This window comes from Crocodylus siamensis, chromosome 5, assembly GCF_052110815.1.
Source record: "Crocodylus siamensis isolate JL-2025a chromosome 5, ASM5211081v1, whole genome shotgun sequence".
Lineage (NCBI taxonomy): Eukaryota > Metazoa > Chordata > Crocodylia > Crocodylidae > Crocodylus > Crocodylus siamensis.
The window spans coordinates 81,196,693-81,220,915 of NC_143399.1; the positions used below are offsets into that span (position 1 = coordinate 81,196,693).

Consider the following 24,223-nt stretch of genomic DNA (forward strand, 5'->3'; position numbering starts at 1 on the left):
CCCTGCTCGAGGCCGGGCTGGGTGTGCAGGGCACCACCCCGCCGGCTGCCCCCCAAGCCGCGCTCCGAACCGGGCTGGGGCAGGGAGAGATGCTCCCCCAGGGGATCTCCGTGGGCAGCTCAGCTCAGCCCTTTCCCGGGCAGCACTCTGTTCCAGTCACCCCTGCTCCCCACTCAGGACCACCACAGCTCGCTCCCCACAAACTGAGCAAACCAGGCACAGACCCTTCATAAGCAGTCCTTTATTTGCCTCCTGGGCTGAAGCAGCTGTGTCCTTTGGGGAGCAGTGCCAGGTGTCACTGAATGTAAAGGGCTATGGAAGAGGAGATAGGATCCAACCCAGCCAGGGGGCTCAGGCCAGGATCCGAGTGGCAGGGAAGTGGTGCCTAATGGCTTGGGAGACCATTGCATTTGCTCCCTTGTGCCACAATGCCATCTCCTGCCTGGGAGAGCAATGGGTTTCCACAGAGCAGCAGGCAGAGCTGTGCCCACCCAGGCCCCTCCCCCAAGAGAAAAGCATGTTTGCATGTACACATGCAGCCTCACAGCACCGGCCCCTCCTGCAGCTAAGAGACTTAGCTAAGGTGGCCCAGCAAGGCAGACAGTCAGGAACAGAACCCAGGAATCCTGGGCAAACCTACTACCCACTCGCTCCTCCCTTGCAGAGCCAAGACACAACCTAGAAGTCCTGGTTCCTGAGGCCACCTGTTCTAACCTCTGGACCCCACTCTCCTCCCAGACCTGGAAGAGGCGCAAGCAATGTAAGTGAGCAGAGGCTAGAGAAATACTCTGGGCAGCTCCCACTGCACCTCTGCTCATGGACAGGCAAACAGCGCCTTGCAACTGGAGCCCAGCTAGACAATCCCACTCCCTGCTAGAACTGACTCAGCTCTGATGACATGGATGTCAGGTTCTACCAGCTCTATGCCTTGGAAGGCTACAGCTAAGGTTGGAAAGGCAGTCAGGGGCTGCCTGTGCTCACCAGACAGCCCAAAACCCTCTGCTGCAGCCAGCTGGATAGTGTCTGTAGTGCATGGCATGACAGTAGAGGAGGGGACATTCACCCCAAGTTCAACATGCACTGGCACAGTACTGGCCAGCAGGGCAAGGCAGGCATCTGCAAGGCCAGGTGCATGGGACTCAGAAGGTGTGAACCAGCTGCACACTGGGCACTGTCTGCACTATTTGGATGGACTGCAGCTCCTGGGGAGGTGGCACTGGGCTTGGCAGCAGCTGTACCATCTGGGTGTTGCCAGAGGGCTGGCCACCCCCTGGACTGTTGGGCACCCCCCGTGCCTGCAGGGGGAGCTGTCCCACATTGGGGCCTGGGGGTCCTGGCAGTGCCTGCAGACCCGACACATTCTCCAGGACCTGCAGGGTCTGCTCACTGGGAGCGCTGCGGATGATAAAGAGCTTCTGCCCCCCAGGAGCCGTCAGGGCCCCTGATCCACTCTCTGGGGGCAGCTCTGGTAGGTTCTCCACTTCCTGCACACAGAAGCGGGTCTGCTCCCCATCAGCACCACGCAGTACCAAGACATTCTGCAGTCCCTCAGCTGTCTGCAGCATCTCCAGGTGCACATCCTGCACCCCTTCTAGGCCACTCACTTCAGTCCCTGGCCCCAGCAAGTCATCACCCTGTGCGCTCTGCACCACAATCAAGTCCTGGCCCTCTGGCAGGTCTGCCATCTCTTGCCCAGCATCTGCAGGGAGCTGGGCACTGGACAGTTCATGGGAGCAGGGAAGGGTTTGAGCCTCCTCTGCCTCTGGGGAACTCTGTTGCAGGGCCTGGATCTGGATGCTGGCCACGTCCTGAGGTTGCGACAAGGCCGGGATGCCAGTCACCTCTGGGGGCTGTGACAGGGTCTGGACTTGGACATTAGCTACCTCAGCAGAGGGCTGCTCAGGCATGTTCTGCAGCACAATAACATTCTGCCCTGTTTGGAGCCCTGGCACCCGCTGAGATCCTGGCAAAGTCTGGATCTGCATGCTAGGCAGTGCCTGCCCGCTGGTTGGCACCAGAATGATGTTCTGGCCAGGCTGTGGTGGGTTGGGGTTACTGGGGGCAGCCTGCTTCTTGGCCTTGCCCTGCCGGCGGGGGGGTGGCTTGCTGGGAACTGTGGGACTACTGGGCATCAGGGTGATGTTGGGGGTACTCTGAAGAATGGGCACTTTCTGCTGTGTGGGCACCATCTGCGGGCTGGGCAGAAGGATCAGCTTCTGGGGGCTCTGCTGGATGCTGGGGATCAGCTGCAAGCCCTGTGCCGTCTGCACCAGCAGGAAGGTCTGGGAGTTAGGGGCACTGGGCGGGCTAGCCACCTCTAGGTTGAGGGTGGCTTGCAGGTTGGGCACAATGTGCACCTCCTGGGTCCTGGGTGTGAGTGGAAGGCCCTGGGCCGGCACCTCGCTCTTGGCCTCAGGGGTGCCTGCTTCGGTAGTATGCGTGCGGAGGTGGCGCTGCAGGTAGGAGGCCATGACGAAACCCTTGGCACAGACAGGGCACTTGAAGGGCCGCTCGCTAGAATGAGTTCGTTGGTGCAGCTGCAGGTTGGAGGAGTGGGTGAAGGTCTTGCCACACTGCTGGCAGGTGTAGGGACGCTCACCTGTGTGGGTGCGCTGGTGCTGCCGCAGGTTGGAGGTCTGCGTGAACGCTTTGCCACAGACCAGGCAGGTGAAGGGGCGCTCACCAGTATGCAGCTGGCGGTGGCGCCGCAGGCAGGAAGTGTTCTTGAAGGCCTTGCCGCAGTCAGTACAGCTGTAGGGGCGCTCACCTGTGTGCAGGCGTAGGTGGTACTGGTAATGTGATGACCACTTGAAGGTGAGGCCGCACTCAGCGCACTTGAAGGCACGCAATCCAGTGTGTACACGCTGGTGGATGGACAACAGTGAAGAGCGCTTGAAGGCCTTGGGGCACTCTGAGCACTTGTAGGGGCGCTCCCCAGTGTGGTCTCGCAGGTGGTAGCGCAGCCCTGATGAGCCCTTGAAGGCCTTGCCACACTCTGTGCACTTGTAGGGACGCTCAGCTGCCTCAGTGGGGGCTGGGGCCAGAACAGGGGCTGGAGCTGGGGAAGGCTCAGTTGCTGACTGCGGGCAGGTGACCTCAGCCTCAGCCTGAATGAGCTGCTGCTCAGCAGGGTGTGTGCGCTGGTGTGCCAGAAGGTTGGAGAGCTGCACAAAGGTCTTCTCACAGATGGAGCACTTGTAGGGTCGCTCACCAGTGTGGCTGTGCTGGTGCCGTGACAGCCCCGACCCATTTTTGAAGGCCTTGCCACAGGTGGGGCAGGTGTAGAGTGGTGCAACAGGCAGCTCCTCAGCTGGCAGAGGTGGGGCCGCCTCCAGATGGCTCTGCTGGTGGCCCAACAGCAGTTCCTCACTTTTGAAGGTCAGGTCACAGTCCCCACACTTCCATAGCATCTCCACAGTTTCTACTGCCTCTGTGGCAGCAGCCAAAAACAGCTCAGTTGGTGCACAGGCCAGCTCGGCCTCACCATAAGGGGTCGATGCCTTAGCCGCATGTGTCTGCAGGTGCTTCTGGAGGTAGGTCTCTGAGACAAAAGCCTTGCCACAGGCCTGGCACTTGTGGGCCCGGCTGCTGGCATGGGTGCGTTGATGCAGTAGGAGATTGGAAGAATGGGTGAAGGTCTTGGTGCAGTCGGCACACTTGTAGGGGCGTTCGCCTGTGTGGATGCGCTGGTGCTGCCGCAGGTTGGTGGACTGGGTGAAGGCCTTGCCGCATGCTGTGCAGACATAGGGGCGCTCGCCTGTGTGGATGTTGCGGTGACGCCGCAGGCTGGATGAGTTTTTGAAGGCCTTCTCGCATGTGGTGCACTTATACGGGCGCTCACCTGTGTGCTGGCGCACATGGTACTGGTAATGTGAGGACCACTTGAAGGCCATTCCACAAAGGGCACATTTGAAGGAGCGCAGACCAGTGTGCACACTCTGGTGGATCTGCAGCAGTGAGGAGCGCTTGAAGGCCTTGCCACAGTCAGTGCACTTGTAGGGGCGCTCCCCAGTGTGGCTGCGCTGGTGGTAAAGCAGCGCTGAGGAACCCTTGAAGGCCTTGGGGCACTCCGAGCACTTGTAGGGGCGCTCCCCAGTGTGCGTACGCTGGTGGTGGATGAGCCGCGATGACCACTTGAAGACCTTGCCACACTCCAGACACTCATACTGGTGCTCGCTGGCACCTGGCTGTGGCAGTGGGGCTGGCTGCATCTCTGACATCTCGAGCCGCTGGGCTCCCACCATCTCACCTGCACCTGTAGCAGAACAGAACACAAGTCAGCACACAGAGCTAACCCCAAGCCAGGCCATACGGCCACTCTAAGCTGGGCTAGGGGGACTTCAGATTTACCCTGGGGGAGCTGAACCCCACTTCAGTCACAGGTGACTCCAGGCTGACCCAGGGAAATAGAGAAGATAATGGTCATTCCTCTCATTATGAGCCGTGCTGTGTGCATGGGCTGCTGGGACTCCTGCAAATCTCAGGGGGTGAGTGAAAGCATGTGTAGGGATGCCAGATGGTGACCCTCCCCTCTGCCCCAGGGCTCCCCAGCTGAGCTCAGGCACATCCTGCTGCTCACTGCATAGGCTATGCTAACCTGCTTCTGCACTGGGAATAGAGCAGGCAGCCTGGGTTCCTGGAAGCAGCCCTCTCTGGGCTCAGATGTGACTACCTGGGAAAGCTGACCTGTTGCAGGGACCTGCTGCCTCTGCAGCTAGGCCAGCTGAGCCCTTAGGAGGCAGCATGGACTATTAGGAGGGGGTTCCTACCAGCCTAACCAGACCAATAGCCCGGGCAACCCAGGCCAAACTGGCAGGAGTTCTCTCCTGCTGGCTGTGCTGCATTCTTGGGAGGGGATCCTCCAGGGGCTTGGCCAGCTCCCCTGTGTCTGACAGGGCAGTAGGACCCCCCTGGCTCTCGCTGGTCCATGGTGGTGGTACTGCAGCACCCCCAGCACGAGCAGGCATTGCCAGTCCTGAGACACAAGCCCCAGGCCTATCCCGTGTTACCCTGGTTGGTGGGCTGGAGCTGCCTGCCCACTGCCCGCACCGTGGGTCAGCCAAGGGGAAAGTAATCAGGGCCTGTGGGGCTGGTGGGTTATCCACAAAGGGGTGGCCAAGTCATAGGGGCTACCAGCTACCTCCTCGTGCCCGGGCCAAGCAGGACCAAGCCCTGGGTGCCAGGCCCAGTCTGAGCCCCCATGGGGCTGCCTCCCTGCGATGGCGCCACCTGCACGCAAAGGGAGAGGAGAGCACGACCCGCGAATGGGACAGTTCTTTGGGACAGGAAGTGGAGGGCGCCCGGCCCCGAGCCCCGCCCCTTCCTCCTGGAGGACAGAACCCCGAGGCTGCAGCCGGCTCGTCCCTTGCGGAACCCGGCAGAGAAGGCAGACCCTGCGGCGCGTCGCCGCCCCTTTAAGAGCCACGGCTCTCCACCGCGGCTTCCTTCAGCCGGACAGACAATAACCCCCAGCCGTCACGAAGTCCGTGCTGCGAGCCTGCCCCTTTAAGGACAGCCCCTCCCCTTGAAGCGCAGCATTCCCCGCCCCTCCCCCCTCGCAGGCCCCCGCGCTCTCACCTGGGAGGGGGAGGCCTCCCCGCCGGCCGCAGAAGGCCCGGGCCCCCCACCTGCGGGGGACGGCCGCCAGGCAGGGGGCGCGGGTGGGAGGGGTCACTTCTGCCTCCCTCCCTACAGCCCCCGGCGCGAGACACCCAACCTTTACAGCGCGCACGCTAACCGCAGGGCCTTGCTCCGGCCCCGCCCCCGCCGCTCGCACCCATTGGCCGCTCGCCGCCGCGCGCGGGCTCATGGGACGTGGAGTCCCCGCATCGCCGCATGACCTGGCCGCCATCACAGCGATGGGCTAGGGATCGTGACGTGAGCTGCTGTGAGACGGTAGGCGGCCATGTTGGAAGGGGTTGTCCTATTTCCCCATCCCGCCCAAGTTAACGGACAGCACCCTTTCATGATGCGGTGGGTGGTGGCTTTGGCTCTGCTGCGAACCCGTGTTGCCCCGGGCGTGGCCAGGGGTGCTGGAGCCCGCGTTTCCCTCGTTCTGGGGAAGCGCCCTCTATGGGTGGATCTGGGTTTTTGGGGAGGGTGATTTCATCCTCATAGGTAACAGGACATGTATTTCTCTACTTAAAAAGGACCTAAAAGCTTTACTGTGAGATGAGGGCCCGAGGATACAGGGCTGCCTTTCAGATCCAAGTGAAAAGATGGCATTGAAATGTACATTAATCGGTTATAGATTAATGTAAAAACACAACAAACTAGGCAAAAATAACCAAAAGAAGTTTCGTTAGACCCGTGGTCGTTAGAATTCAGTGCCCATCTCTTTTTCCAACTCATAAAAAAATCTGGCTAGAAGGGACCTTGGAAGATCATCTAGTCCAGCCCCCTGCCCCTGGGGCAGGAATCAGCTGGGGTCAAAGGACTTAACAGTCACCTGACATAGAGTTCACGTAACTTAACATTTCCACACGTGAGTGTTTCTGTCTAGAGATGACAGTCTGCAGGGCTGGCAAACAGATGCTACATGAGCAAGAGCACAGGAGGATCTAGAATTTTGCAAAGGTGGGTATCATGAATGACTGGTACCTCCTGAGGCTGGGGGGGACGCCACTTGTACGCAGCAGCGTCGGCTGCAAGCGGGGCCTGCCCGTAGACGCCGGTGGTGGTATCGGCAGTGGCGAGTGGGGATTGCCCGCAGACGTCGACAATGGTGTCAGTGGCAAGGGGAGAAGTCGGTGGCAGCCAATTTCGGGGAGGGGTGGCACGTGCCCCCCCATGTGTCAGCTATGAGGCTACTGCTGGTGAGCTGCATCATTACATAGAAGACAACACACATTTTTCTCCTGCAAAAAATAAACTAGAAGCTTTACTAATATGCCAGGGGCCTAGGGCTGTATTATTCAGTTTAAGATTGAAGTAAAAACAAATATAATTTTTATTGGAATAAGTTAAAAACAATCTGCTGGGCGGTGGAATAGGAGGTTCATGACCAGGAGCAGCTAGCAGACAGCCGCATTGCAGAAGAAAGGATAGCTTGATTGGTGGAATATCAAAACTATTAAAAAGAAGAGAGGGTGGTTAACACCTGTGGAATGAAGAATTTAGAAGGGATCATGATAGATAATTAAAAGCCTTGAAGTCAATTGACTCCCTCAGCACCGCTTGACTAGAAAGGCCAATGCCACTGCCAGGCAGTTGGTTTTAAACTGTGGATAGAGCAAGAATCAAAGGAAGTGAAAATGCACCAGGGTACCCCCCGCCCTCTGACCAGGAACAGCTAACTGACAGCAGAATACTACAGTAGTGAAACCATTGTACACCATAGGTATAGTAGTAGACCATAGGTACAGAAACCGTTGGGATACGGCTAACTGCTGTCAGTTAGCCTCATCACAAATTGTCCAATCCCCTGACACTGTGCCAAGCATTTCTTATATTGTGCACCAATCCCCTGGCACTGTGCCGGGCATGTTCCTTATAAGAAAACTGTTGTGCTTGGCTCACCTAACATACCGATCACAGTACTCACATCTCCCAGTACCGCAGGAGGCACTCTGTTCAATTTAATTTATTTCGTAGCTCTGGGAAGGCCTAGACTATGGCTAAGAGTCTTAGCAAACTCAATTTTCCCTGTAACTACATTCCCCTCCTTGATGCCCTGAAATACAGTGGCACTATACAGAGATTGGTTAGCCTCTTGCATGTGACTCAAGGCATGCAGGTTGCTACTGCATCTGAGACATGGATCTTCTTATAAGCAGGCCACCGTGCCCTGTGTGAAGTTACTTTTCAGAGAGTTTCAGGAGAGAGCTTTCAACTCTTCCTCCCTTGCTGTAGCTTCAAACTTGGCTAAGAGCTTTCCCGCATGGCAAACAAGCACACACTCAATGACCGGTAACAGGAGTTCCAAAACTAAGACCACTATAAGGGTGTGTGAGGCCACATTAAAGATGTAGGTCATAGTAGGTGACCAGTTCAGCCAGGTTTTCCACCAATGATGAGTGGCTTCTTGACCATCTTGTAGAACTGAAATAGTGGCTTTTGATTTTTGAATCACAACAGAGGTCCTATCAGCTGTGTTCTGGACCTCCTTGATTTTTTGTTGTATGGTCAGATCTTGTATGGCCAGGAGTAAATCATCAGGTGCCATTCCTAACTGTATTTTGTTAAAGTCCTTTTTGTTAAACATTTTGACATTCCAGTTGGTTGGTTGGTTTTTAATGTGCCAGTGGTTGGGTATAATTAAAATCACTTCAATAACATTTTACAAACACAGTCAATGCATAGCACAACTAAGCTTGATTTATATATTAAGCAAACTTCTTAATGCTTCAGTGGTGGCCCACATCCTGCAAAACGCAGACAAAAAAAGGGAGGGGCTTACCCCTCTTTAGGTTAGTTCCATGTCATGGAATCACTTTTGACACTATCTGGCTTTGCCCTGGCTATTCTGGAACTCATCCAGAGATCCCCGCCTTGCTTCTTGTGGAGGCTGCTTTTTTAGCATGTTTTTTTCTTCTTAAAGTGACAGGTACTCCAAGGAGCACCCTGTCACACATCTTCCCTCCTTGGCTGGCCTTCACCAAGGGTTTTTCTGGCAGGGTATGCTCCCCCTAGACTTTTCCCATTAAAGGGTATCCCACAAGGCAGTGGGAGCCAGGGTTTTCAGTCACCCTGTACTTGCCCTGTCCTGGGGTGGCAACATGTGGCATTTTGTAGGTACTATCCCACCACAAGTAGCTTCACCTGTTGAACTTAAAAATGTCTTTTTAAACCTAGTGCTATAAGAAGTGACACAACACTTGGTTGATAAATAGCAGAAAGGTTTGGTTTAATAACTACCAACAAGTTATACAACTAAATAACAGAAAAACTCTTTTCCAATATAAAATAAGCTATTAGTTCTTGTATTATTTTAACTGCAAAGAGATATGTACCCAATGCAGGCAGACAGCAGTTCTTGTATAGCTTTGCAGTGTGGATCCTTCAGTTGTTAGGTGGGTGGCAGGATGGCTTCTTGAGCTTTCCTGGACTGCACATACCTTGCTGGAAAATCTGCTTAGTTCTTATACTGTTTGATTGTATAGCTTCAGAGCATTTTTCCTTGATAGCTGGCAAATTAAAGTCCAAACAAAACAGGGAGGAAAAGGGTGACCCTCATATCACAATTGTTAAATTGCCTGGCTCCTGTTTTTGGATTTGTCTGGGTGTGAAGACTTGGGTTTTTTGCAGCCACTGCAGTTATAGGTCAGTTACATGGGATGGGTCTTGAGTGGTCAGACAGGATGCTTAAACACAGTGGTTACCAGACCTGTCTTTGGGTATTTGTTTATCAATGGGGCAAATTTACAATAGTTTGGACCGGTTATGGTCTGTTTACAAAATTCCAGACATACACTGAATGATTAAGACATTTGTAGCACCTTAGACATTGGATGCCTGTTTTGAGAAATGTGAGGATGTCATGTACAGGCCATCTTTCCTGTATTCAGCGCATCTTTTACAGGCTTTGCTTGAAATATATATTTAGTCGTTTGTTTTCTTTAGTTGCTAGTTCAATTTATATGTAGTTTCTTTTCCTTCTTTAGTTATACTGGCTCAGCCTCTTTCTCTCTGGCTTTCTGTGCTTGTGATAAGTGTATCAGGCCTCTGCCAACACCTTTAACCACCACTTTTATTATTTTATGGCATGGGTCTGGTGCTGGGTACCTCAAGCTCCACTGCCTTGATGCCTAAGGAGTTGCAAGCCATTAGCAGAGTTTGTGGCAGTCTTGTCACCACAACCCAGTCTTGCCCCAGCCATTGTCTTGCATTTTTGTGCAAGAGACACTGTCTAAGCTTTCATAGTTTTTCATAGCCATCATACCACATTAACTAGTCCCAGGGTGTAGTTTTCAGGTCTTATCCAGGACCAATTTCCAGGCTGTCCTGACCTGGTCATCTTCACCCCTCATGGGGACAGTCTTTCACTTTCATGATTTTTGGCCCCTCCTCAGGCTAGTTGAGATCTCAGGCCCCCAGCTTTTGCAGTCTTAGCAGTGGTCTTTTTCAACCTTTTGACCTCTCATTAGATCTTTCTTTTTCTCAGCTCTACTCTGAGCCTCTGGACATATCTGGTACCACTCTTTCCAGCAGTTCTTTGAAGTCCCCACACTGACTGTCTTGAACAGGCCCCTCTTCAGATCACAGAACATATTATAGGTCCATATACATTTAGAGCTTCTTGCCACTGCCAAGATTGTGTTTGACATTTACCATAGAACTGGTATGCCTTTCCAGGTGGGATATGTAACACCAAAGGGTTTCTTTCCCATAGGCTGGCCAATTTATAATAAATACATTCTTTAATAATTTAGATTGTAACAGGCAGACATACCTTTCAATCTGCCATGGCTGCCCAGATGATACTACACTATTGCAGAGCTAAAATTAGCTTTGTTTTTAAAGACCACAGCACGTGCCCTTCTCTAAACCACTGACCTCAGGCACTCTCTGAGATCAGGTTGCAACCTGTAAAGCTGTCATATCTTAAATTCCATTTTCACTCTCTCCTCCTGGCAAATGACTTGAGGTCTGTCGTAGCCCCATCTAGAAGCCATTGCTGTTGCAAAAATGCTGATCAAGGTTCCAGTATCAGTCAGCATTAGGGATTTTTTTTCATATTTCCTTTTTCTCCCACTAAAGCTTGAATGGTTGGGCACCCCTAGTAGTTAAAACAGAGTCATCTTACTTAGCCCCCTGCTTGGGGGGTAGGGCAGCTCTTCCCTATTGTGGGTTGAGAGGTACTGAAAGCTGAGTTGACTTATTTGAGTTTGACTCTGCCCCTTCTGCAGATCTTGCATCCAAATGAGCTCTGTAAGTCTCTGTGCTACCTTGTTTTCTAACTTTCTATGTTCATTCCATAACTCATTCCTATCCCTTGGGTCTCTTGCATAGCAGCTGTTTGCAAAGCTTTAACAGCCACCTGACAGTGAGGATTTTTCACCTACTTAACCGGCTTCTCTGCTCCCTTCCGTTTTTCTCCTTCTTCCTTTTTCACAACTACAACCTCCAATTCCAAGTTTTCAACCTCTGTCTGTAGCCGAACAACCTCCTTATGAAAAGCTTGACACAATGGGAATATTTCCTGGAGCAATGCCTTTCTTTTCTCCTTTCTGTCAACCCCAATCTTAATTGTTATGACAAGGACCTTCCAAGACTTACAAAAGTTTAACTGTGCATCAGGGCTAAAGGGCTACAGCACTACAGGCACCAGTTGTGTATGTGTAGGGGGGGCAGCAGCAGCAGTATCAGTCATGACGCTTGCTTTTACAACTTGCCCAGAACTAGCACTCTCAAGAACTAGTCCTCCCTACCATCCCATTAAAAAAGGAGTATAAGAAGGGGGCAATCACTCAGAGTTCCAGCTGGCTATCCTTGTTCACCAGTCCCTAAAGTTTACTGAGTCCACTCAGATAGTTCCCAACATGATACCATCAGTCCATCTCTGGCTCCTGGCTGGCTTGCCAGTTGTTAGCAAGAAGATTTCTTTTGTGCCAGAACTCTAAAGGATTGACATGGCAACTCATTCGATTTGATATCAAGTGAAATTTAATATTAACCCCTAGACAATATTATAGGTTTTTTCCTCATAATACGACCTGGCAAGTGGCTTGTTAGTCCTTTCAGCAGCAACTCTCTGGGGTACCATATCTCAGGTCCTCCGCTGGGTGTGTGGGATGTTTGTTTTTGGTTTCCTTACTGTTCGAGCGAGAAGTCCACAGTTGCACCTGTCTCCCAGAGATACAACACAAACACACAGCTTCCTCTTTGTTCATTACTTATATAATTTTCTCATCTTAAATTATCCAATCCCCTGGCACTGTGCCAGGCACATTTTTTACTGGGAAACTTGTGTTTGATTTGCCTAGCACACCAATCATAGCACTCACATCTCCCAGTGCCAGAGGAGGTGCTCTGTTCAATGTTATTGCTTAGTTCTGGGAAAGCCTGGATTATGGCTAAGAGCCTTACACAACTCAATTTGCCTGCCAAAGTCCACACTTTGGATGACCTCTGAGGTCAGGCACGTTTTCCCTTCTCCATGCCTCCGGTTCCTGATGGTCAAGGTTTCTGATGGTCATGGAGTGTTTCTGCAGAGCTCCCCAGTGGAAGGGCTTGAAGCGGGCTGTGTGGTACTGCGGTGTCTGGTATAGGGTGGTTGTGAGGTGCTAAGCGGCCTGCCTTTTCCCCTCCTTGAAGTCACCAGGTCATAGCTGGCCAGGTGCTATGTGCATACATGGCTGTGAAGTGCCGAGCCAGCACCATCAGTCAGCAGCTGCTAATGAACATGCTGTGCTGGGGGCTGGGCTGGAAATCAGTCCAGCAGGAAGGCTGGGTTCAGGCCAACAGCAGAATTAGAAGCAGTTGGCAGTGGGAGATGTCTGGGGATTCTTAGCTTGGTTGGTATTGCACAGATCAGGGGGTGGTACAGGAAGATGTGGGTGGATCTCCCTGGTGCCCCAAACCACAGCTACTCCCCACTTCTACCCCAATGTACAACCACCTATCCTGCAGCTCCGCCCTTACCCCAACCTGCAGTCTCTGGCCCCCAGCTCTTCTAGTGTCCCTTTACCTTGATCTCCAACCCCCAGCTCATAAGAACTGCCATTTCATACCATAGGTCCACCTTGCCTACTGTCCTGTGTCTCAGTGGCAGAGAGTGGATGCTGAAAGGGAGAGTGAACTGTTTCCCCTGTTCCTCTCCCTTTGCAGCCTCCATTATTTAAGGTCTAGGAAATGCTGATTCAGAGGCCGTACCCATGTGGGCTCTGTGGGTTCCTTTCTGCTTTGATCCATAGGTCTCTGCCATTCCAGCCCTGGGCCCCTGCCCCTGCCCCAGCAGTGTTCGTGTGCCCAGCCCTGGCTGCCCTGTGATCATCATTCGTTCAGCCTTCCAACATGCCATACTTTTCAACCAGGGCCATGGTTGTCAGGATAGTAAAGCCTTTTGTGAAGTGGGGCAGATCAAGGGACCAGGGGTACTTGGCTGTCCCTTTAATCACCCGATTTAGGCAGTCTGTGAAGTGACAGCAAATACCAACCAACTAAACAGGCCAAAGATGAAACAAGCATGGGCACAGGGGAGCCCAGCAGAATTAGGTGCAACTGTAGGGGTTGTTTCATGCTTCCCCCCAGCAGGAACTACAAGGTACTGTGTAGCAGGGAGGTGCCAGCCCTGTGTACCCTCTAGAGCCTGGTGTGAGGATCTCAGTGTCTCCTGTCACTGCCAAGGACCCTCTCTGCAGGTACTAAACCCTGCAGAATATCACAGACAACTGTAATTCCAAGAGGATTACAGAATGAGGATAAACCTACCCATTTGGGCTGGATATTGTGAGAACATGCTGAGCTGAGGCACCTGCAGAGCTGCCACAGGCCTGTCCCTGTTTGTGGCACTCAGAGGCCTTCTTGTACAGTGCCGGTGCAGGCATACAGAGTAGGACTGTGGGAAATTTCGCCACCAGTTTTGTTTCAATGCTGTTTCAACCTGTTTTGAGGTTGAAACAGCAAAATCAAAACAAAACAGATATGGTCGAAACAGCCTCGAAACAAAACAAGGCAAGTCGAAACGTTTCATCGTTTCAACGCTGTTTTGACTTTTCACCTATAGGCTATAATGGGGAAGGTTGAAGCAGCCTATAACTTTGTCATTTCTGGCCAGATTTGGATAAAACGTGTAGAAATGGTAGCTCCTTCTGAGGGCATAAAGTGTGCCACGTTTCAAGAAGATAGGTGCAGGGGGTTCGGAGAAACTGCACCCCAAAGTCTTGAGAGCCAAACTTGTGTCAAGTATATGTGTTAAGCCACAGCAGGGTCAAAACTACAGGAATGCTAGCCCCTGCTGAGGCCACAAAGCCTGCCAAGTTTCAAGAAGATAGGTGTAGGGGCTTGGGGGGAACTGTACCACAAGCTGCAGACAAGTCAACTCATGACATGGGTGATACTGTGTGTGTTAAGGTGCAGCAGGATGAAGGCTGCAGGCCTGCTAGCCCCTGCTGAGGCCACAAAGCCTGCTAGCTGTTGAGGAGATAGGTTCAGGGGTTCTGGGTTTTGGGGCCCTGAACCTCTGGCTGCTGACAGGTAAAACTCGTGTCATGGGTGTTTGTGCAACTGTGTCTGTCTTGGGGCACAGGGGAGGGGAAGCTACTGCAGGCCTGGCTGCTAGGCCCTGCTGTGACCACTAAGCCTGCCAGCTGTCAAGGAGATAGGTGCAGAGGGGTTCTGGGGCCCTGCAGCTCTAGCTGCTCACAGGCAAAACTCATGACATGGGTGCTTGTGCAACTGCTGCCTCTCATCAGGCAGCAGGACTGAAGATCCCCCATCACTTGCCACCACAGACCTGAGGGTAATAATTGACCACAGTATGAACATAAGCCAGCAGTGCAGTGCTGTAGCCAGCAATACGCTGGCATGCATCAATTGATACATTGCCAGCAAAACCATAGCAAAGAAGTGATTCTCCTGCTCTACTCAGCTCTTCTCAGCATTGGTGAGACCGCAGCTGGAGTACTGTGTCCAGTTCTGGGCTCGACACCTTAACAAGGATGTGGTAAAGCTTGAGAGAGTCCAGAGAAGAGTTAACCATATGATCAATGACTTGCACAGCAAGCTGTACAAGGAAAGGCTGAGGGACCTGGGACTCTTCAGCCTGAAAAAGAGAAGGCTGAGAGGGGACTTGGTAGCAGCTTACTGCTACATCAGAAGCGTACATCTAGGGCTTGGTGAACAACTGTTCACCAGGGCACCCTTGGGGAAAACTAGGAGTAATAGTCACAGTCTGGACACCCTAGTTGTGAAGTAGTTTTTCCTAATGTTGAGCCTGAAATGATCTTCCAGGAGTTTGTGACCATTACTCCTAGTATTCCCCAAGGGTGCCCTAGTGAACAGTCTCCCCCCCCAAACCCCTGTACTTATTTCCTTGAAACTTGGCAGGCTTCGTGGCCTCAGCAGGGGCTAGCATAGGGTGCAGTTTCTCCAAACCCCCTGCACCTATCTTCTTGAAATGTGGCATGCATCGTGCTCTCAGAAGGGGCTACCATTCCTGCATGTTTCATCCAAATCTAGCTAGAAATGACAAAGTTATAGTGTGTTTCAACCTTCCCCATTATATCTTAAGGGCAAAACATCAAAACAGGGTCGAAACGGCAAAACATTTCAACGGAATGAAATGGACCAGCCGTTTTCACTCAAAACAGAAGTCAAAACAAAACACTGTTCTGTCAAAACATTGAAACACGGGTGGAAATGGAACGCTGCCATTTCGCACACCCCTAATACGGAAGTGTTGAGTGTTATTACGTGACTCCCACCTGCAGTGCATGCCTGGGTATCAGCTCCACAGGCCCACCCTGGTATTGTACTACTGTTAGCAACTAAAAACCTAGGAATCTGGACTAGCCCAGGGATTGACACGGCACCTCATTTGATGAGTGACAGAAAGGCTTTATTTACTACAAGTATTCAAAATCAAGTCAAATGAGCCCAAACCAAATTAAAGTCCAGTAATTAGTTATAAGGTGATGATTTCTTACCACACAGGCCACAAAGAGGCAGTCTGCTTCTCTTCAACTTCTCAAGTAAGTCAGGTGCATCAGCAACTGGTGTCAGAGAGATATCTCACTCTTGAAGCACGCTCACTGTTTGCTGTTTTACTGCCTTTTCATACCCTTAGTTTAGCATCTTCAAAGCATTCTTTTAGTTGTGTAATTTAAGAGAGAGTCCCAAGCAGTAATTGACAGGAAAATCCTGTTAATCAACCTGCTTATTATTGGTTATCAGAAATTTCTAATTTGAATGAGTTACCTTCTTCAGTGACAAGAGGTTATCCAGTTTGGAACATATCAAGAAACCGATTAGCAACCAGAAAAACATAGGTGTCCTCGGAAAACAAGGTAAATCGTGAGAGAAGAACAAAAACTAAACTAAATCAAGAGGAGACACCTATCACAGATGTAGAATGTCTCTTCCTGCACATAAACACGAGTTAATCGCAAAATAAATATTTACCATACTAATTAAGGATAGACATTTCACACAGTTACACACCAGACAACTAGGAGCCTGCCTGAAATCATCCTGAATATAGCAAGATAAGCTGGAAGAGGTACTTCATTATTTCTTCTCAGATGGCCTAGCCATGAACTTGCATCCTCTTGAATTATGCAGTTAGCATCAGTATTCTGTATTTTAACTTTTGTGAGTAGGCCTGAGCTTAGCATGAGTTTCAGAGTCATCACTACTCATTCCCCCTCAAAAATCCCTCATTGTGTTCTCCAGCAGGGGCCTGCCCTGTGCTTGGGCAGTCTGCACTAGCCAGCCAATGGACAGGTGACATGGGGAGTGGAGGGACTCAGATCCAGACTGAATTTAACACTCTTTGTTTATGGGGGTGAATTCTGAAATGAAAATGGTCCTTGCCCCACAGGGGAGAGAAGGTGAAAGGGGAATGCTCCTCACCAATAAACCCAGAGGATCAGGGCCACTTCATGCTGAATTGAGAGTCAAAATTAAAGATAATCAGGGGGTGGCCCAGACCCCCAAAGAGCCCACTGTCTTGGACTTCATCAGGAACATGGATGCTGATGCAACTCACAGGTTGAAGGATCTGGAAATTGATATAACCACTGTTGTGGGGGAGGCAGATGGTAAGGAGCTTGCTCCTTTGCAGGCTCCTGCCTGCAAGGGCAGGGAGAGCTGGAAACAGCCTCCTTTCAGAGCAGTGGGGTAGGAGCCAGGCCAGCTCTGAGGAGGGAGCAGGCTGGTTTATGAAGATTACACAACAGGAGCCCTGTGACTGCAGGGACTGGCAGTGGGGCAGGCGACACTGCTCCTGTGAGCACAGTGCCAGGGGTCCCTGCCAAGGAGCTGATAAACAGGGCAGAGGCCTTTGTTGTTTGCAGCTACATTCCCTGGCCAAGTCCAGTTCCTGGTGATGACATTAAACAACACTTTGTTTTGGAAAGATTCTTTCTGTACCCACCTCTGCTTCCATAAGTCAAGGGCTGGCAGTCAGTGAGTCAGCCCTGCCTGCTAGGTGATCCTGCCTGTACTGGGGCTGCAGCCTAGCGCCCACTCTGAGCCTAGCAGCATCACATGAATCCATGCAGGGAAAGTGATTGCACAGGGCCTGTAACCCAGGGGTGGGGTGGGGGCCCAGAGATCACTTGGTAGGCCTGATAGAGCAACTGGACCAGAAATGTGAGGGACACTGGGGTGGGGGCGCTTGTGGGTAAGACCAGCCTTGGTCTCTTTGTAGCCAGTGGCAAAGCCTGATTCCTGAAGCCTGGGGAACTTCCCTGATCAAGACAGAGACCCTGAGATGAGGGTGGCATTTCTGGAAGTGGGCATTGCCTGGGCAGACCCATACTCCATGGGGCTCAGCCATCCAGGCTGTGTTAGTGCCCTTTGCTTTGACAGGGAGCAAGAGGCTGGGAATGGAGAGCAGTGTTTCAGCACCTCCTGCCCTGTCCCATTTTCAGGCAAGGCCTCAATCACAGTTGGGAAGGAGCTACCTGGGCTGCTATTTTTCCATGCTTGGTTCCCTTGCTGCTTCCAGAAGCCTCTGCCTGGCACCAGACCCCTGTTCTGTATCTCTGCTCTGGGCCCCAGGGCCACCTGCACTCAAAACCCTAGGTTCACAAGCTGCAGCAAGGCTACCTCAAGCTGCAGCCAATTGGAGGTCACCTTCCAGCCTGCTTTAGTGATCCCCAGTCCTTAGTACGTACCACCAGTGCCCCTCACTTCCCACCCTGCTCTCCTTTCCTGATTCCTGGACGTCATTGGCCCAGTGGTCCAGACTGTGTGCTGCTGCTTCCTGCTGCGCTGCTCTGCTCTATATTTAGCAGCTGCGTGTGAAGCCACTGGTCTTGGCCACTCATTAAGAGTTTCTGGTTACAGCTGCACCCAAAGATTCATGTCTCAAGGCCTTGGCACATGGTGTCAGACACAGACAAGGCCAGGGCACAAAGCACAGTGTCTTTCCCGCCTCTACACAGCCCCTTACTGGGGGCCTGCCCCCTCCCACACTGCCTGCCTGTCAGTATGCACTCTGCACAATTTCCCCAAGTAGCGTGTGTGCATGCTGGGGAGAAGCCTTAGCCCTCCTAGCTCAAGAAAATCAGCAGCAGGGCACAAGAGCAGCTGTATCAATTCAGGGACCACAGAGGACCTCCACTCAACTGACAAGGGGAAGGGAGGTGGGGCTGGATGGGCCTGTGGTGTTGAGCTGGGCAGTGTGGGGGCAGGGTGATCTCAGCCCCTAACTTTCCAAGAACTATGGTCCCTAATGCAGAGAAAGGAGATCTCAGGATCATGGCTTTATTTCCTATGCCACAGTATTGTTTTGACCCCCGCCCCTCCACTGTAACCGCAGCACCTCCCCTGGCAATGGTCCCAGCCAAACAGTGCATCCCCTGAGTCCTTGGTCCCAGCATCTCTTTAACCCTGGGCTGGTGCCTTGATGCCCACAGGGGCTGGACTTAGCATCGCCAGCTCCTTCCCAGCAGGATTCTGCTGCCCACTGGCCTTCCAGGAAGGTGGATCCTGCCCCTACCGACAGCCCCCTGCTCCTTAGGCTCCAGCCAAGGGCGCTTGAGGTAGCTGATGATGATGGTGAGTGGGCTGCGCTGTGCAGAGTCAGGTGTCAGCAGCCCCCGCAACATCTCCAAGGCCTCAGGTGTGAAACGCTCCCAGTGCGGTGGGCAGGGGTGGATCCGGGGGCTGCGGTGCCATTTTTCAAATTTCCGGTGGTGCTGGTCAGTGGCTGTGTGCCAGGGAAAGTAGCCAGTGAGCGTGCAGAAGAGCAGCACACCCAGTGCCCAGGCATCCAGACTGGGCTGGGCAGGCAGGTGGTCTGTAGAGCTCAGGCGGCACAGCTCGGGTGCCGTGTATGGCAGATTCTCTGGCAGGGCTTCAATGGCAGTGCCCCGGGGACAAGTCAGCCCAAAGTCAGTCAGCTTGACACGCCGACACTCAGGGTCAAAGAGCAGCACATTCTCAGGCTTAACATCACGGTGCACCAGCCCCTTGTCACCCATGAACTCCAGGGCACTGGAGATCTGCAGGGCACAGCGCTTCACCTGCACCTCAGGGACCCCCACCTGGGTGAAAAGGCTAGATCCAGGCACCGCAGAAACACCCTACCCCACACCGTCCATAGTGAAGAGGCCCCAAGTCCCACTTCCACATCCGTAGAGTACCCCCACACCCAACCAGATTGAGGCCAGGCCCCTATAGAAGGGGTAGTCTCCATATTCACCCTGAGCTTCCCATGCCCAGGCACAGGTGCCAAGTTAAGACTGACTCTAGAGTGGACTGTACCTGGGGATGAAGGATGGAGAGCAGGTCCTTGGAAAGGGCTATCTCCTGAGCAAAGACGTAATGGCGGTCAGTCTGGAAGGCGATGCCCAAGGCACCCACGATGCAGGGGTGGGCCGAGAGGCTTAGCGAGATACAGTACTCACTCAGGAAGCCCCGCAGCTCTGTGTCCCGCTTCCCAATGAATTTCAGTGCCATAGGGGTACCTGCAGGCACAGTTGGCATCAGGGGTCTGGGGCACCAGGCTCTCATGCTTGATCAGATCCAAGCCAGCCTGGTACCCCTAGGTCCAATCCAGGGTGTGGCCACTTAGGTACCTCCAGATCAGATTCACAGGTCCAGCCATCCTTGTGCTCTGCCCTAATCATAATTGAGGGCCCAGCCAGCCCAATACTCCTATCCAGATGCAGAACTATCTGACCAGGGGCTACCAGGTTCCCATATCCCGGGGGACCACTGCATGACATGACAGAGGCTCTGATAGTGCCCTGTGAACCAAGACAGAGGTCAAAGGAGGCAGTGGGTTAATGCCCATCATGAAGTAGCAAGCATGGTTTCTGGAGGAGGGGGAAAGATAGGGGGGACCCTGCCACACAGCCCCTTCTTCTTGCATGGCAGTTAAGCCATACCTTGCTGCTGGTGCATAGCCAGCAGGACATGCCCATAGGCACCGCTGCCCAGCTCTTGCAGGATGGTGTATGATTCCTGAACCTTCACCTGAGGCAGGTTCTGCTCTGTCAGCAGCACCATCTCCTCCAGGCGCTGCTTAGCAGAGAGCAGGTTCATGGCTGTGAAAGGGGAGGGAGAAAGTCGTTGTCAACCATGGAACAACAGCCTCACTATCCTGCACCAACTGCTCTGGCAACCTACAGCAGATGCTTAATCTGCCCCTTATGATGCACCTGACGCAGAAATGCAGCCAATTCTGGGGTGAGGCACTCGGGGTGGGAGGTGGGCATTGCTGTTTATACAGATTCCTTGTCTGGGGCTGAAATGCAGCTGCCATAAGGTGGGCTGTGGGGGCCATTTATACAGAGCTCAAGGAACCTTATTTTACAGAACCCCTGTGCCTGGCAACGATCAGTGGGGTGGGGAACAGGTACTGTTTATAGGAGGACCCCTATTCCTGTGCTGAGATGCAGCCAGCAATGGTCTGTTATGTCCAGAGTCCCTGTCGGGTCCAAGTGTGGTCTGCTCAGGAATGGCCACTCTCAGTGGTCTGGGACAAGCGCTGGGGTGCAGGCCCCAATGGCCACATGGTTTCACACATAAGGCTGACATCTCCACCCTTTGCAGGGGATGGGAAGGGGTTAGCCCCATTCCTGAATGCTGGGCTGGGGAAGAGCGATACCACTGCTGAGTGAAGTACCTTCCCACAGTATGGGGCCCGCACCATCCCACAGACACTGCTGTAGGCCAGGGGTGCTGGCACTTGGGCACTAATGGGGAAAATTCACAGCAGAAATTCCTCTGGTTCTTCATCAGGGTCTTAGGTTAGAACCATGGAGAGAAACCAGGAATCCCAGCCACTCCCCAGCTCCAGCCACTAATGCCACTCTCCACCCAGGGCTGTGAAAGAACCTGACTGGGTTGCCCAGTAGCACCGATGTCACTGCACCCCACATTGCTTTGTGCACAAATCTTGAAGGGCAGCTCCAGACACCCCCTTGGTACCCTCTGGAGCACAGCCTGCTAGAGGTAAGAGGTAAAGCCACTGAGATGGGGCTGGGGCATGCGGGGAGCACAAGACAAGAAGGAGTAGGGGGGTCTTACCTACCTGCAAGTAGCCAGAGGGCAGTCGCTGTGCACAAGTGGCCAATCCCAGGCCTCTCTCTGTCTTCCTGTTCTGTGTCTATGTGTATGTTTGTGTGAGGTTATTTCTGTGCCTGTGCTTGTCTGCCTGTGCCGGTGCTTGTGCTTGTCTGCTTGCCTGTATGTCCAGTGGCCCTGGAGTCCTCCTTTTATATCATCTGTGTGTTCATGTGTTTGGCATCTGAAGTCCCAGTTGTTGCTGGTCCCAGCTGGCTGCATGAGACGAGGGGTGGGAGCATGATACCAGGGATCCCAGCTGGCTGCATGAACTCCTGTGTGGTGTATGCTGGGGGCTGGGATTAGCAGCTAGTTATCAGGGTTATTTTTACCCACTGGAGCTGGACACTCTACCCTTTACCCACCCCCTAGCACTATTGGCTCTGGGATTAGCTGCATCCCAGATGTTCCTGGAAAGTCAGCTGCAGGCACCTGAAAACTGTACCTCCTTCCCAGAGCCCCCTGAAGAGCTGGGGGGACAGAACAGGGTGAGGGGGCACATAGTTGAGAAACAGATCCCTCTGTTACCTGGCTCCAGGAACCTCCATGAAAATCCCCTTCATAAAGGGTCCCAGAGGGCTTTCATACATTCTGGAAAGGGAAATATGATCGTGCCAAAATGCAGCCATCTCTGGGGTGGACACAGAAACTGTTTATATATGGACTCCTTTCCTGATGCTGAGCTGCAGGTTCTCCTAGGGCAGGGTTGTTTATACACCACTCATTCAGTTCTGAGCTGCAGCCATCTTTGTTATGAGTTGTCAGGGCTTGGATACAGAGACCCATTACCCATTAGAGTTGAGATGTTGCTGCCTCTGGGGCAGGGTATTGGGGATGGCTACAGGAAGCTTTCACTAGATGCTGAGCTGCACGCACCTCTGGAGCAGGGTGATTTATATAGGGAAAAGGATGCACCTCCATAGCACTGCGATGAGTGCCAGAGTAGAACTATCCCTCTGCAGCGGATCACAAAGGGAAGCTCCCACTCCCTGGCTGGCACTCACAGGTGGTGCTCCTGCCTGCCCCCCGCCGCCCATCACCTGAGTGGCAAGTGTGGCCAGTCAGGGGGTGCACTGGCGTTCTCAGGAGGTGCATGTGCACCCCAGTACACCCCTTATGTGTCTTCACTGCCCTTAGGAAGTTAATCATAGAATACAATTTTTCTGTAGTTATTTTAAAAATGGAGCCTAAAATATAGCTGGATCAAATGCCTTATGGAGATAGTGAAGATCAAAGACCATTGGACACCACAGGTATGAGTTTCAGGAAAATACACTGGCTTAGCATAATAAACATTTAGAAATTGACTGCCTATTCTGAGAAATATGCCTTAATTAATAAATGAAAATGCAAGGCACTGAGAACCAGACAATAGGTGTAAGATAGATAGGTTAGATGCAGTCAGGTACACTGATTTAGCTAATAAACTGTTTAAAACTTTAGACAGATATTGCTTTGGGAAATAGGTCTTAATCAAAGGGGAAATATGGTAACTAGGTTATATTTATAGTAATGTTTTCAGTGCAGCTTGGCTTTTCTTGTCTCTTACAGGCTTTGCTTTGAAGTGGATATTTAAATATTTTGTTTTCTTTAGTGATGCTTAGCTCAATTGAGATGTAGATGTAGTTTGTAGGTTTTTCTCCAGGCCACTTGGCTTTCTGACTTGCTCTCTGAGTCTTGTTATATAGATATAATGAGTGTGTCGGGTCTCTGCCAATAATTTTAACCATCACTTTTTATTTTTTTAGGCTCAGGTGTGGTGGAAGATTGAGGACTGCTACCATGACTGTTATTACCTTATGGGCTGGGTCTGGTATTGGGTACCACAAGTAGTCCACTGTCTCTTATGCCTAATAGTTTGCAAGCCATTAGCAGAGTTTGATTTTCTTGGTGTTAGATTTGATTTTCTTTGTTATCTGGGGTCAAACAACCCAGTCTGGCCCCAGCCACTGTCTTGTATTTTTGTGCAAGAGGTACTGTTCATAGTCACCAATGTGGGTGAGGTGCAGCAAGTTGGGTTTCTGCAGGGCAGTGTGTGCTGCAAGTTTGGGAATTTCTTGTGACATGACTGCACTGGAGCTCTTGTTAACAACTGAACCCTGCCCCACTGGGGATCTGTGCAGGTGGGGGTGGCAGGGCAGAAGTGATGGGGGACCCAGCAACATGGTCCTTCCTTCTGCACTGGGCCAAGATGACATGTGTTACAGGTCATGCAGCCTGTGAGGCCCTTGGGAGAGGGGGCCATGCTGGTACCATAGCAACAGGCTAGGAAACAGCACAGCCACCTGCTCCAGAGGACAGGGACGGCATGTGTCTCTCGCCAGGTCCCTCCCAGCAGCCTGTTTTCCCAGCTCAGAGCGGGTTGGCAGTGCAAACACCACATTCTCCTGTGAAGAGCGGGGCCGTGTCCTCACAGCTGGTACCTGTTGCCTGCATGCAAGGGCTTTCTGACCCTGATAAGGCCTAGGTGCCAACCAAGTCAGGTCTCCCAGGCCTAGTGTTGGAAGCCAGATTCTTATAGTTACTCTCGAGGTGTGTGCAGGTGTTGAGGAGTTTGTGACCCCTTGCAGAGCTATTCCCAAAGACACAGAGTCGCTGTCTGCCTTAAAATTTATTTAGCATGCTGGGCACCCTGAGCGAACTCAGAGACCCGAATAAAACTGTTAGAGGCATTTTATAGTTTACAGACAAGATGCGCACGCAGGTGGGAATTTTCCACTGTGAAAGAAAACAAGATATCAGGTCAGTTTGAGAGACCCTTAATTGGTTCAAACTGGTTTTTGGCTACGTGCTTGTTTTTGAAATGCTAACTAATCCTTGATTGCTTCAGACTTTAAGGCAACTAAGGTTTAGTCATTCCAGACTTTTATCAGGCTGTTTTTGTGAAATGCTGAGTCTTGCTTTGTAGATGATTTTTACAGTATTATCTATGATCTTGTTAGAAAATTTCTACTCCTGTTTATACGATGACCTGGCACTGAGATGCAGTTACATCTGGGATGGGATGTGAGAGCTGTTTATATAGGAACCTGGTATTTCGTGG

At 52.1% G+C, this 24,223-nt stretch overlaps 2 protein-coding genes and 1 long non-coding RNA gene across 6 annotated transcripts; 1 reads left to right on the forward strand and 2 right to left on the reverse strand.

The window, feature by feature from the left end:
- Positions 1-229: 229 nt before the first annotated feature.
- Positions 230-5,798, reverse strand: ZNF628 (zinc finger protein 628). Of its 3 annotated transcripts, none has more exons than XM_090049527.1 (2): positions 5,777-5,798; positions 230-4,255 (listed from the first exon to the last, which is right to left on the reverse strand). In XM_090049527.1, the coding sequence occupies exons 1-2, from the start codon at positions 5,778-5,780 to the stop codon at positions 1,140-1,142; spliced, it is 3,120 nt and encodes a 1,039-aa protein (XP_089905653.1). In that variant the 5' UTR covers positions 5,781-5,798; the 3' UTR covers positions 230-1,139. The 3 variants fall into 3 exon arrangements, with proteins under 3 accessions (XP_089905653.1, XP_089905654.1, XP_089905655.1); XM_090049528.1 differs by lacking the exon at positions 5,777-5,798 and adding an exon at positions 5,578-5,770; XM_090049529.1 differs by lacking the exon at positions 5,777-5,798 and adding an exon at positions 4,351-5,503.
- On the forward strand, positions 5,770-23,047 carry LOC149864351 (uncharacterized). The gene is made up of 3 exons (XR_016442643.1): positions 5,770-5,895; positions 20,857-21,069; positions 22,929-23,047. It is a non-coding gene; the product is annotated as an uncharacterized LOC149864351 (long non-coding RNA).
- LOC149864352 (serine/threonine-protein kinase SBK1-like) lies at positions 15,286-22,936 on the reverse strand. 2 transcript variants are annotated; one of them, XM_090049540.1, is made up of 4 exons: positions 21,149-22,936; positions 20,001-20,159; positions 19,375-19,577; positions 15,286-19,154 (listed from the first exon to the last, which is right to left on the reverse strand). In XM_090049540.1, the coding sequence occupies exons 2-4, from the start codon at positions 20,155-20,157 to the stop codon at positions 18,534-18,536; spliced, it is 981 nt and encodes a 326-aa protein (XP_089905666.1). In that variant the 5' UTR covers positions 20,158-20,159; positions 21,149-22,936; the 3' UTR covers positions 15,286-18,533. The 2 variants fall into 2 exon arrangements, with proteins under 2 accessions (XP_089905666.1, XP_089905667.1); XM_090049541.1 differs by lacking the exon at positions 20,001-20,159.
- Positions 23,048-24,223: the final 1,176 nt, after the last annotated feature.